Below are 13,354 nucleotides of genomic sequence, written 5' to 3' on the forward strand. Positions count from 1 at the left end.
CGCTCACTGGGGTACCAGGAAGAAAACTCAAGGGATGCAGTAAGCCCTGAGCAGCTATTTGTAACTGCCCACCTGGAGGGACAGAGATCTGTGGTAAAACCATCAAACACAAAGAAGCAGTAGGTAATAGTGAAAGAAAAACTATTTTATTAAAAAAAAAAGTGGGCTTAGGGTGCAGGAAGAAGAGAGGGTTAGTCCATCCGGGCCTTCAGCGTCCTGGTGGTGATTTTGTCTTTCTCACTGCAGAGGGAGAAAGTCACAGGAAAACATCTATAACCAGCAGTCTAGCCAGACTGCCTCCACCTCCCAGCCAGCCCCTGGGCCCAACACCCCCAGTCCCACATCTGTTCTAGGAAAGGGAGCCACCACACACGGCTGTCCTGCTAGCTCTGGTTTACCTGTTTTGATCATATTACATTAATATTGCTATTTCCTCAGCCTGTGTTAGGGGATCAGGGGGATGGACAAAAATGGAGAAATGGGGGGACTCTAGTGAAGGTTTTCTAAAAGTAGAAAAAGAGTCCAGATGATACAGGCCTGGACTGAGAAGCCCTCCAAAGAAGGGAAGGAGCTCCCCTGGCCTAGAGAACAAAAAACTTAAAGGAGAAGGTGTGAGAAGCTTCAGCCCAATGTACATACAAGGACCTGGGTGGTAAATTCTGTGTCAGCACCTATCTAATCATCATAGGAATTAAGCAGGCTGTTCAATAAGAAAAAGAGTCTAAATGCTTATTCTGGGATATCCCCAAGGAAAGCAGGTGGGAGGTCACTTTCTACTCCATCCAATCAGGTCCCTGGTAACAGCTACAAACGAGGGGGAAAGGGGTGGCACTTAGGGAGCTGGCTGGGCGTTGGAAAATTGTTCCCAGAGCTCAGCATATCACAGTTCTGGGTTCCAGACTGGTGGGAGTTGGGGAGAGAATGGGGACACGCCTAGGATTTCAATCAATCTGCAGCAGCTCTGCCATGGCTCATTCCCACACAGATCTGTGACTTTGGGGACACTGTTAAGGAAGCAAAGAAATGTCAATTGTCAGGAAGAGCCTCAGGGTCATGGAGGCTCCTCTGACAGGGGCATGGGAATGTCGCCCCTAGCCAGCCTGGTCGGCTCCCAGCTGCTACCCCTAGGGAAGCATGGATCTTTGCTATCCCGTGACTGCCACAAGCGCCTTTCTTACATCATACCTATCCAGTGGGCTGGGAAGATTGGGTGTGTGTTTGTGAGGGAAGAGGAAGGTGTCTGCAAAGTTCTAGACACCTCCCAACTCATACTCACATGATGTGGACAATGACTCCCATCCCGGACACTGCATCCCGATCCACTGCGTTCAGCATGGCTTGGGAGATGGTTTCAAATAAGTGTTCTGGGTCCTGCCAACAGAGGAGAACCCTTTCAAATCCCAGGGCCTCAGGATCCTAACTCCCTTTTTCTAGGCTCAGGGCCCTCTGGGACCTGAAGTGAAGGATGGTTCCCTGGATGCGGAAGCCCCCTCACCTCCTTCTTTGGAAGGAAACAGGGTTATATAAAGGAAAGTGAAAGAGACCTAGATTTCAAGCCCCAAATTTCTTTCACTAACCAGCGGTGTGACCTTACACAAGTCACGTGTCCCTCACTGAGCCTCAATTCCTCTTCTAAAAAACAGGGAGACGACTCCCTATTTGGCTCTCATGTGCTTTATCAGTTGTCTGATGGACTGTCCCCTTGGATGTCTCACAGGTACCTCAAACTCAACCTGTCCAACCATGAGCCCATCTTGCCCCAAACCTGTTAGCCAGAAAACTCGGCCCTCTTCATCATCTCCACCTCCCTCATTCCTGTCCACTCCCTATTGCCAATATCTTCACTCAGGACCTCAGCTCCTCCTGTAGGTGACTGCAACAGTCTGTCTCATCTACCTGCAGGCCTCTGGTTCTCCTCGCTCCTTACTTCCTTTGGCACCATGCCTAAGGACAAACTCCAAACTCTTTGGTATGGCATTCAAGGCCCTTCAAAGTATCATCCCAATCTTGCTCTCCATCTTACCCCACATCCACCCACATTCCAGCCTCATGGAGCTCTCCTCAGTCACTACATACACCAGACCACTCCTGTACCTTTGTATAGGCTGTTCCTTCTATCAACAAGGCTCTTGCGTCGTTAGACTGCGGTATGCTCCTGGAAGACAGCCTGTACTGGTTTCCCAGAGCCTGGCAGAGTGGCACTCAATGGTAATAAAGCCAACCTTCACTGTCAGGCACTATCCTAACCTCTTCTCATGTGCTCCCCTCACAACACTTGTAAGGTAAGCTCTATTATTATCCCCACTTTACAGTTGAGGTAACTGAGGCACAGAAGGTAAAGTGACTTACCCAAGAACTTAACTAAGTGGTCTGTGGATCCAGGTTTCCAACCCACACAGCCTGGCTCCTGAGCCCCTTGGTTGTGTTGCCTCTGACTCTACACACCTTGCTAAATGCTCCCTCAGTGAGGGGATGTGAGAACCCTGTAAACCCAATGTGAGGAATTACTTGGTGTTTTAGCAAATATCTAACTGGGGCCTCCTAGCAGAAGGTGCTCTCCTCTGGAGCCAGCCAGCCAGCCAACCAGCTAGCACCAAGGCCCTGGACAGATGGTGTTTCTGCACAGACACTCGGGTATTAACAGCTGTGGCTCTGTCGCCCACCTGGGTCACTCTCCCCATTACCTGCCATGCAAACACATTTTTTCCTGACGGCCAAGGAGTGGGTGCCTCAGCATCCCACCCCGCCCCATACCACCAACTCACCATGTCAGGCTCCCAGAGGGACTCGCACATCCCGTACATTTGTTCGGCACAAGTGCCACTGACCACAAAGTCGTCAGTCACCATGGGGCAGCCGATCAGGTCCAGAGAGCAAATGAAGGGCTTAAAGGTCTTGGGGTCCAACCCAGCGATGACGGGCTCAGTGTAGTAGGGGCCAAACCTGTGGGGTCCAGAACCGGAGAGGGAAGCCTGACTCAGGAACACTGAACTCCATGTTAGGCCTACTAAGACAAGGCTCCGGTCCAGACAGGGTGAGGAAGACCAAGGACCTGCTTGGGAAGAACACCTTTCCCTCTCTCCTGGGATCTTGCAATGCTCTAAGACTTCTTTTCTCTGACACTTACCTTCATATCCTTCTCACCTGACCCTCTACTCCTCCTCCTTTCTTTGGGAATTCTGCTTTCTTCTAATCCTTCCCATCCTAATCCAAGGTCCTACCAGTTATCAACCCTCTATTTATACATTTACAGCCCTAACTCCTTTCCAAAAAGGATTTGAACTAGTTTATAGGAAAAACACTACAAAATAAAACTAAACCAATAAAACAGAATACAAGACACTTCAGTGAAGACACAGTTTTGTTCTGAGCCTCCTAGCAGGCAAGGTAAAGAGGGGTTCTCAGTGGGCTGGGTTATTCTCATTGTCCACCAGAAGAAAACAGCAGCTCATCAGAAACTTATTCTAGACCCGAGCTTTGAAAAGAATCAATCATAGGGAACTTTTTGTACAAAATACTCAATAGGAACAAAATAAAGAGGCTGATAACTGAAAGGTTGGCAGTTCAAACCCACCCAGCAGCTCTACAGGAGAAAGACCTGGCAATCTGCTTCTGCAAAGATTACAGCCAAGAAAACCAGTTATACTCCGTCACACGGACTCGTTATGAGCCAGAACCAACTTGATAGCCACCCATATGCGATGTCTTGTATCAGCTCAGAAATTTCTAAGGGCATGATCTGGAGTTACAACTAAAAAAAAAATTCTTAAAAAAATAAAAAAATGATTCTAAGGTGAAAGAGGATTAGGGGTAGGGTGCCTTGATTCACTGTTTCTCAAACAGATCCCTGCATCAATTTCTATAAAAAATTTAAAATTTTGTATTTTCCTCTCAACTGAAAAAAAGTTAATATAAGAATATCCTGGATTATCCAAGTAATAACCTTAAAACCGAGTACTACTCGGGAGACATCTATGTCAACTAGCATAACATAACTCATAAATCCTACTTTAGTGAGTAGCATCTAAGGTCTTAAAAGCTTGTGGGCAGCCATCTAAGATCCAACTATCGGTCTCATCCTGGCCGGAGCAAAGAATAGCAGAGAAAACCAAAGACTCAAGGCAGCAATTAGTCTAAGGGACTAATGGACCACATGAGCCACAGCCTACATGACCCCGAGATCAGAAAAACCAGATGATGCCCAGCTGCCACCACTCTGAGCAGGATCATAATAGAGGGTCCTGGGCAGAGTGGGAGAAAAATGTAGAGCAAAAATCAAACCCATAAAAAAGACCAAACTTACTGGTCTGATAGAGACTGGCAGAACCCCTGAGACTACGGCCCTAAGACAACCTTTTAACATGGAACTAAAGCCATTCCCAGAGACCACCTTTCAGGCAAACAGTAGACAGGCCTACAAAATAAACAGTAACACCCAAGAGAAATGACCTCATTAGAACAGTTAATCATATGAGACCAAAAGGGCAAAATCCACCCAAAAGCCAAGATAAGAAGCAGAAGGGATAGGAAAACCAGATGAAAGGTAACAGGAAACCCAGGGTGGCAATGGGGAGAGTGCTGACACATTGAGGAGACTGTGTCCAGTATCTTGGAACATTCTGTGTACAAATTATTGAATGGGAAACTATTTTGCTCTGTAAACCATCTAAAGTGCAATAATAAAATATTAAAAAAAAAAACAAAAACCTCCCAGAAACAGCAAACAAACAAAAACCTGAATAGTATAACACAGTTCTGGGCCTGCATCTATACTTCCAAGTTTTCAGTTTCAAGGCACCACCTGAAGATAGGCAGTGTTGAAATGCAGTGTTTCACAGACAGGCCTCAGTGGATTCTCTGGGGCCCATGGGGAGTTTTTTCCTGTGAAAAGGGTCTGCTCATTGGTCAACTTTGCAAATCACTGCCTCAGCCTATCCTGCTGGAAAACCCATTATCTCAGCCGGGCTTGTGGAAGAAGCTCCTGACTATAACAGCTATGAATCCAGAATTTTCCAGGTCAACCTCAATGTCCTATACTTTTATTCTTTTCAATAAACACGAGTTATTAAATATATAACTAAATGAGAATTATTTTTTACAATTTTATAAGACCCTTTTTTTTTTCCTCCTTAAAAATTCTTAAGCCCTTCTCAATTTGGGATTTTTGGTAAACGTGATTACCACATATGTGTATCGAGCAGACAATTCACAGTTGAGAATATTAACCAACACTTAAAGGACCAAACCAAAAACCAAACCCACTGCCGTCAAGTCGATTGCAACTCATAGAGACCCTACAGGACAAAGTAAAACTGCTTGGTAGGGTTTTCAAGGAGCGGCTGGTGGATTCGAACCGCCAACCTTTTTTTGTTTAGCAGCCGTAGCTCTTAACCACTGCACTACCAGGGCTCCACTTAACGGACAGGTAACCCTTTTTTGCTTTTAACTTTTCAATACTAAAAAGACAACGAAACTGCTCCAGCTATGGAGAATTCTTTATGGAGATGGCGAAGACTTTTAGTTTTGAAGTAGCTTAAGATTATTTTCGTAACTTTTCCGTTAAGTCTAAAATTATTTCAAAATAAAAAGTTAAAAAAAAAATGTTATGTTCTTGCCACCACCTTTGGTCCAGAGATGAGTGAGGACAGTATGTACAGAGCTCTCCCTTCAATTCCATGCCACCCTCTGCACTGAATTCCATAAAGCCCCTGCTTTTCTCTTCGTCATGTCCTCGAAGAGAACGCTCAAAAATTAACACAGCCAATTCCTAGGTTCCCTGCCGGTCCACGGAACCTAGTGCTGACAGAAGAGCCCTGGAGTAAGGGCAAGGCCATCTGCTATTCGCACTTCCTGCCTTCCTTTGAAGTAAGCCCTTTCTTTCCTATTTGGTTGTCAGACAGGCCCAGAGAGACCAGGCCCATAAAATAAGGATATCGTCTTGCAAATAAGAAGTGGGAGAACAAGAAGGAATTCCTCCCCGCTCCATGACCAACACTACAGGCCTACTTGGCCCCCAGTCAAGATTCCTGGGTTCCTAGAGTCCTGGAGCCATAGGCTATACTTCTACTCACCGTTTCTCATATAAGAGGTTGGCCACCATGCTCATGAGAGTGTAAGGTTTGATCTGCCGACCCTCCTTCAGCTCATACAGGTTCAGCCGGAACTTGAGGCGCTGGGCACTGTGGTGGGAGTAAAAAATGAAGTAGAAAGTCATTGCTGAATGTCTCCTAGTGTCCACCCTGTGGAAGTCAGGAAGTAAGCAGGTAGGCATACAATCTCAATGCCTGCCAAGACTCCTCTCTCCTCCTCAATTTTTCTCACCAGAAGTCTAGTCTCACTTCCATGTTCAGGACTCCATGCTGCAACACTTACCCCTGAGAAGATGCTGCTTTGCTAACCTTTCTTCCCATCCTTTTTTTTTTTTTTTTTTTTTGGGAGGTGGGGAGGTAGGAAATGAATTTTTTCCTCTTTTTTGAGGTACAATTTATCTACAATAAAATGGGCAGCTTCTTCCACACTTTTATGGGGTATGTGCCTGCAGATATAAAGTCACAGAAAACTTATACTGGTAAGACCAATGGATAAGAGAGCACAGACATAGGCTAAGCCTTCATCTTCCCACTTAACCTTTTTATCCGTAAGGAAATGGAATAAAATAAATACCCTGGCAGAGAGATAATGTATGGGTATATGACAAGGTACTGGAAAACTGCAAAGTCCTATGCATATTAAAAACAAGCAGCTGCTGCATAAATGGGCTGGAAGGTGCCTGGGAAAAAGGACCACACCTCCTCCCTCCTCCAGCACCAACTCAGAGCCCCAGGACAGTCCCCTGCACAGAGCAGACCAAAGCCATACCTGCCAGAGGCAAAGCTATGAGCTGCAGGACACTAGACCTGGAAAGAGCCCTAGACGCGACTTTAGCATCATCTTATAGGTGAGGAAACCGAGACCTAGAGAAACTAGCAATTACTGCCCGCAAGCAACCAAACACATTGAGAAAACCCTCCTGAGGAAAAGAAAATGGCGTGAGAAGAACAGCAGGCTGGAGAGAGGAAGGCTGATGGGGCCTTCACACTGGAGGGAACCCTAAACTGTAATTCTCTGATTCTACCGAGGAAAAAGAGCAGGTTAGGTTAGGCTTTGGGAAGGACTTCAAAGTTATATACGTTCTTGATACTTAGGGAACTTTAAGAAAATGAGAGAAAATTTTCCGTCAAGCTTCCACTGACATTAGTGAACCAGTCTCTTGACCTTCTACGAAAAAAAGCCCAGGGACTGCTGCTAATCCTTCCTGAAGCACCTGACACCTGTGACCACATCATCCCCCTTGAAACCCTACCCTGATTTTTTCCCTCACCTTCTCCTCTGGCTTCTCTTCTTCCTCCAGTGAAATATAAGGTCCAACTTTTGAACTGCAGCTTATTTTTCCCTCTACATACTTTGTCTCTCTAGACTCTGCTCCCATAGATTTAATAAATCATCAATGCCTCTTTATTCCTGAGATATAATTTCAAAACTCTGCTTGCAAGACGTTTCTACTTGGTTTGCCTTGTCACCTCAAAACTGGTGTCAAAAATCAAAGTCATCATCTTTCCCTCAAACTAGTCCTCCCAATTCCCATATTTCAGTCAACATGCTCAAAACAGAAATCACCTGTGAGAAAATTTATGGATTGTCTATATACCAGGTACTGTTCTACACAGTAAGAATACAAAAATAATAAAGACATGGTTCCTGCCCTTAATAAATGACTTTCTTTGGTCTCAAAACATCCAAGTAGCCACTAAGGCTTGCTAGCAACAACTCTCAGAAACCCACTCCTTTGCTTTTCTGCCACAACCACCCCATTAGGACCATAACCCCCACATCTGGGCCATCACAAGAGCTACCTATTTCACCTCCCAGCCTCCTTCTCTCAAGTCACATAACCACTGTCAACTAAATAACCTGGTAATTACTATGCACCAACTCATCATGGGTTAGTTACCTTTCTGTATTGTCTCTCAACTAGATCTGCAGTTCTTTAAGGACAAGCTTTGGTCTCAGAGAGGCCTGCCTTAGGACCCTGGCTCTGACACTCATTAGTTTGCATCATCTTTACAGGAGCCGACTGCCACATCGTTCTGCCAGCAAAGTGGCTGGTGGGTTCCAACTGCTCACCTTTCGGTTACTAGCCAAGCACTTAACCACTGCATCACCAGGGCTTCTTCATATTGCTAGGATGTCCGCCAAAGTCTCAGATACTGGACATGTTAAGTAGATAACGGACACCCAGACCACTCAAGGCGCTAAGCAAGGCTGGTCCTAGAAAAAGCCTGGGCGTGGGCAGGGACCCCGACACTTACACAGTCTGGACGTCAGTGGCGAGCCCCGCCAGGCCGATGTACAGACGGTCTCCCATGGGAAAGATCTTCTGGAAGTCTGTGGTCACCATCTGGGCCTGAATCCCGAAGCGCCTGTCGGACGCGATGGCCACACAGTTCTTCCCCTTCATGGCCATGACGGCCCCTCCGTTATAGGACATAATAGACTGGAGCAGACAGGGGCGAAGCAGCTCAGGCTGGGGGGCCTGATGTGACCATAGCCCTCGATCCAGCCCCTGCTCCGGAGGCTCCTATACGCCCCATCCTCCACGGTGGGGGCGGCTGGACGCCTCGCACTCCAGCTCTGAGATTACCCTGCGTGGCTGCGAGAAGCCACACTCACCCCCCTTGGTCTTCAACGCGGTCCGCTCCCCTTCAAACTGGAGCCGCTTCTGTCCGTCGACCACCAGGCTCTCTACGCCTCCCAAGCCTCCCTTGCCCCCCTCCTCCTTCCTCAGTCCCTACCCCGTATCCCTCTTCTTCGAGCCCCATCTCACCATGATTGCGGTGTAACAAGACCCCCAAACTCCGACGTGATCCCAGTAAGCCCGCAGCAGTCCTCACTGAGCAACCACTCTCGCTGCTTTCTTTCCATTGGCTAGAAGGCCAGCTCTTCCGGGCCATTTGGGCTTCCGGTTGGCTCTGGATCCTTGTCACTCACCAGCGCTACGTAGTTTAGTTGAGAGGCCAAAGCCGGAGGGAGAGGAAAGTGAAAAGTCACTGTTAGTGCGGAAGAGCCTTTGCGTCGCGGTGCGTGCTGGGATCGCGGCGGACCCGAACTCTGGAGCCTAAAGCGGGGGGCGGGACCCACGCCGCACGTGGGCTGGGGTAGCAAGGATTTGGTAGGGCCGGGGCGGGGCGGGTTGGGGTGGCGGGCTATGGGGCCAGCGGAAGGACCCCCGGGTAACGTTTCTCGGCATGTTGTGTGGATCCGGGGTATCACTCATTCCAGAAATTCTTACTGAGCACTTTCGTGTGCCAGGCACTATGCTCAACACCCTAAACTTACTGCCGTTGAGTCCTAGCGACTCTATAAAATAGAGTAGAACTGCCCCCACAGGGTTTCCAACTGTAAAATATGACCCTTTACGGAAGCCGACTGCCACAGCTTCCCCCGCTGAGCGGTTGGTAGGTTCGAACCACCCACCTCTGGGTTGGCAGCCAAGAGCTTGATTACTGCACCACCAGACCTCTTGGTGCTGTGTCAGGCTTTAGACAGTCACTGGCTTAGAACAGTGCCCAGGCTGTAGGAGGCGACTATTAAATGCGGGGTTAGGGGGGTGTCGGGAGTATTTTGTTGCTGCAGGTGTTCAGCTGCAAAGGAGAGGTTTGGAGTCCGGAGGTTGTTCCGCTTTTCGAGACCCCCAAGCCAGCCGGCTTCACATGTCCCCAAGTCTCAGGTTACCCTCAAAAGGAACATTCCGGGTCTCCTCACGTCGAAGGTAGATTCCGGGGGTAACTGATGCCGACCCTGCCCGGGGTCAATGGAGGAGAGGTGTGTACGTACCACCTCCTGCCCTCCCGCCGCCGCCCTGTACCAGGCCCCTTCCCTTTTTCTCCTAGGTCCGGCTTCTTTCACCACATTACCGGGCTTCAGGTCTAGCTTCTGCGCCGTCACAGCCTCGCTCCCATTGACTTGACTCACAGCCACTCGATAACTACCGCGGTCTCTGTGGCGCAATCGGTTAGCGCGTTCGGCTGTTAACCGAAAGGTTGGTGGTTCGAGCCCACCCAGGGACGCTTCGGTTTTGTGGGTTTTTTTGTGTGTGTGTGTATTTTTTTCCCCCCTGTTTTCCGAGTATACATACTTCTTTCCACTAAGAAAGGGGAGTAAAAACTGAGCTTTTTGCTCCTAACTCCTGAAGAATGAAATTTCATACTGAAACGACAAAGGCAACAGTTTTCATATAGCAAATCAGAGAATCATTGTTGAAAATTCTTTGTTGTTCAATAAGTAAATGGGATAATTTCTCCGTCACTTCCCTCCACCGCACCCCTCCCTCCCCCAAGCTGGATTGCAGGAAAGGCAAAGACAGAGGTTTTTGTCTGGCCGTGCAACACGTTTCAGGTTGTATTTTTCATAAGAATAAATTTGCACTGGAGGCTGAACGATTTCCCATTGTCTGCCTCAATCGATGTTACAATCTCCAAATATTACATTTGGAAGGGAGGAGACTAAGGAGAGAGAGATTGGCAGAGACAAACTGAGGCAAGAAGAGAAAGGTAAGAAAGAACACAGCTGTGATATACAGAAAGAGACACACAGAGAGAATGGAAATAAGCAGGGTGAATGAGAGGAAGCCCCACGGAGAAAATGGAGAGAGGGAAAAGAGAAGCATTTAACACAAGCATCAGAAAAAGGAAAACAAGAGTAACAAAATGTTTTTTTCCCCAGAAATGTGCACGCAGAAGTGGGGAGGAGGACGGAGAAATAGAAGCAGAAACTGACAAAGGATATTGTTTTGGGGAGACAGAAGGATCTACCTAAAGCGCAAAGAGGTAAAACCTAAAAAACCAAAGAGTTGGTTCTGACTCATAGCGACCCTGGAGAGAGGTAGACAGTCAAAACAGAAGGAGAAGCTGCCCTTTCCTGACATCATCACCATCTTGAAGGGGCCTTCACCTTACGGTAGCTCGTGGTGTGTGCTGGAAATAATTACCTAGACTTCCTGGGTTCCTGTCCTCTTGGAGTTTCTAATCTGACTGACGCAGTGACTCTTTTGATGAATAATTGTCAGCACGAGGACCCTGCGAGGTACTACGACTAACACAAAATCAAGAGGGAAGCATTGGCTCTTAATGTCTGCCAGAGGCCATCCCAGGGCACTGGGCAGGAGGACCAGATTTGTGGGGGAGAATACAGCCAAGGTCTCTCTCAAGCAGTTCCCTGTCAAGTGTTCCCTCCGAAGATGTACTTTCTCAACATGTTGCTTAAACCGCCTTCCCAGTGCTCATCCATGCTCATTAAGATGAGGGTCACTCTTCTAAAGGCCAGCAATACAGCCCTCCCCATAAGCTCCCGTGGCACTGTGTATCCCTCCTGTGTGTCCCCTGCTCCTAGCACAGTGGCTGACATTGGTACATGACAGGTGCTTCTATGTCAGTCAATGGAATAAAGACTGGAAAACCAAAGAACTTCATGTGTGGGAAGGGTTGGGTCAGAAGGTTCTCCTGCTAAGCCAGAAAGGCCAGTGACCTGGGGACTGGTCAATGAGGACTGGAAAAAAAAAAAAAGATTAAAAATTAGGTTTGGGTAGTGGGAGGTCTTCAGCATACTCCTCTCTGGTGGCGGTTAATGATTGTCTGCAGAATAAGAGAATGGACCACCAGTAAGCTCTGGCCCCCTCTGGCGGCCCTCCAGGATTAATGGACGATAGTGGGGACGCACAGGGACAGTCAGCCCCTTTCCCACTAGCTAATACTCTCCCCAGGGGCAGCCCCTAGGTGCCCGTTGTGGATCGTAGACTGAAGTCTCCCCAAGGTCCCTACAGGTTTCTCTTAATCCAGTCCCCTTCTAACTCCAAAGTGGGGGCAGACCGGGAGTCCTTGCCGCACCCAGTTGACCCTTACAGAACGACTGGGGACAGAGCAGGATTCGCGAGTCTTCCCTGGCAGAGTCTAGGATGCGGGCAACACACTTGCCGTGGGGACAGTGGGAGTGTCCACGCCAAGAGCCCCCTCTCCTGTGGGGGCCGGTGAACTCGCGGCCCCCCACCCGGTGTAGTGACAGGGGAGCAGGTGACCGGATCCTTCCGGGCCCTTCTCCCGCGGGTCCCGGGCCACCTACTCTGGACGGATATCTCTCCCGCCCATCCTTTTCCTCCCCGCCCCCATTTAGCCCGTGTGGGCTGAGGTTGACGCTGGGGTCGCTTGGCGGCCGGTGTCTGCAAGTCTTCTGGTTGCCGACCAGAGGGTGAAAGCATTCGGTCCAGGGCCCCTGGGCTGCGAGCAAGTAGGGAAGAAAAGGAGTAGGCAGACGCTCCGAAGCTTCTTTTCCTAATTTCCTGTAGAGCCACTAACCGCCGGTGCGCTTAATGGCGCTTCTGGGTGGCTAATCCAGCTCTTTTGACCGACAGACGCGGCGTCGAGCCCTGAAAAATCTTGAATAACGAATCGACCGTCTTCTTGAGCCCCACGGACCGTGGCCGTAACATAATATCTATGCGGTTCCCTGGCGCCTGTCTCAGCAGCTCCTCCTGGCTTTTCCAAGCCTCCCTGCTCGCTCTCTTCCCGGGCTGGAGCCTCTGGGGACCCGAGCCCGAGCGCTGAGTGGAGCCGGGAGCGACGGTCGGAGTCAGCTGGCTCCAGCCGCCTGGGCGCTCCCCGGGCTCCTCCCGCCACGGCGGCGAGGAAGGCGCACAGAGCGCACAGCCACCCCGCGATAGTGCGCGGGCGGAAAATGCGGGAACCGGTGCTAGGCAGGAAAAAGCGCGGGCCCAGCCTCGAGCCCCTGCGCCTCGTTTTCTAGCCATTGTGGCTCTCGCCTGCGCCAGAGTTATTGTATCCCGGTCCGTTTTCAGCTAGTTGGTCGCCCGGGCCCAGATTGCGTTCCATTCTTCTCCGCCACTACAGCTAAACCGAGTCCCAACCACGAGACCTCCTCCCTCGGGCCAGAGCGTGCTAGGACCTCGCCCCTTTTCCCCCGCGGCGCCACACAGGTAGAGAGGGGACCCCAAAGCGCCAGGCCTCTTCCCCGAGGCGCCCTGGCTGGGACCCGGAGCAAGGTGTTTTAGAGCCACTGATCCAGCTGCTGAGAGGGGCAAAAGGGTGCGGAGAGGACAAGCTCAGTCTCATAGATGCAGTTATTAATTTTAAAGCAGTGTCAACTTGGAGTGAATGAAAATAACCTGCACGCGTGGCGGAGGCATCGCGTCCACTGCCCAAGGCCCAGGGCCCTTAGGTCGAGGCTGAGGCTTGGAAGACTGCAGAGTGAGCCACAGTGCAGCCTAGTCCTCATTTCACTATATTCCAGGCGCTCCAGCTCCGGG

The 13,354-nt window shown here is 49.5% G+C and overlaps 1 protein-coding gene and 1 non-coding gene across 2 annotated transcripts; one reads left to right on the plus strand and one right to left on the minus strand.

Annotated features, from left to right (window-relative positions):
• Positions 1-124: 124 nt before the first annotated feature.
• PSMB3 (proteasome 20S subunit beta 3) lies at positions 125-8,995 on the minus strand. Its single transcript, XM_003414678.4, has 6 exons — positions 8,864-8,995; positions 8,349-8,533; positions 6,072-6,179; positions 2,766-2,943; positions 1,277-1,371; positions 125-240 (listed from the first exon to the last, which is right to left on the minus strand). Exons 1-6 carry the CDS (start codon positions 8,864-8,866, stop codon positions 192-194), a joined length of 618 nt encoding a protein of 205 aa, XP_003414726.1. The 5' UTR covers positions 8,867-8,995; the 3' UTR covers positions 125-191.
• A 1,037-nt stretch (positions 8,996-10,032) lies between these two features.
• On the plus strand, positions 10,033-10,106 carry TRNAN-GUU (transfer RNA asparagine (anticodon GUU)). Its single transcript has one exon. It is a non-coding gene; the product is annotated as a tRNA-Asn (tRNA).
• Positions 10,107-13,354: the final 3,248 nt, after the last annotated feature.

The sequence above is a fragment of the Loxodonta africana genome, chromosome 18 (assembly GCF_030014295.1).
Source record: "Loxodonta africana isolate mLoxAfr1 chromosome 18, mLoxAfr1.hap2, whole genome shotgun sequence".
NCBI lineage: Eukaryota > Metazoa > Chordata > Mammalia > Proboscidea > Elephantidae > Loxodonta > Loxodonta africana.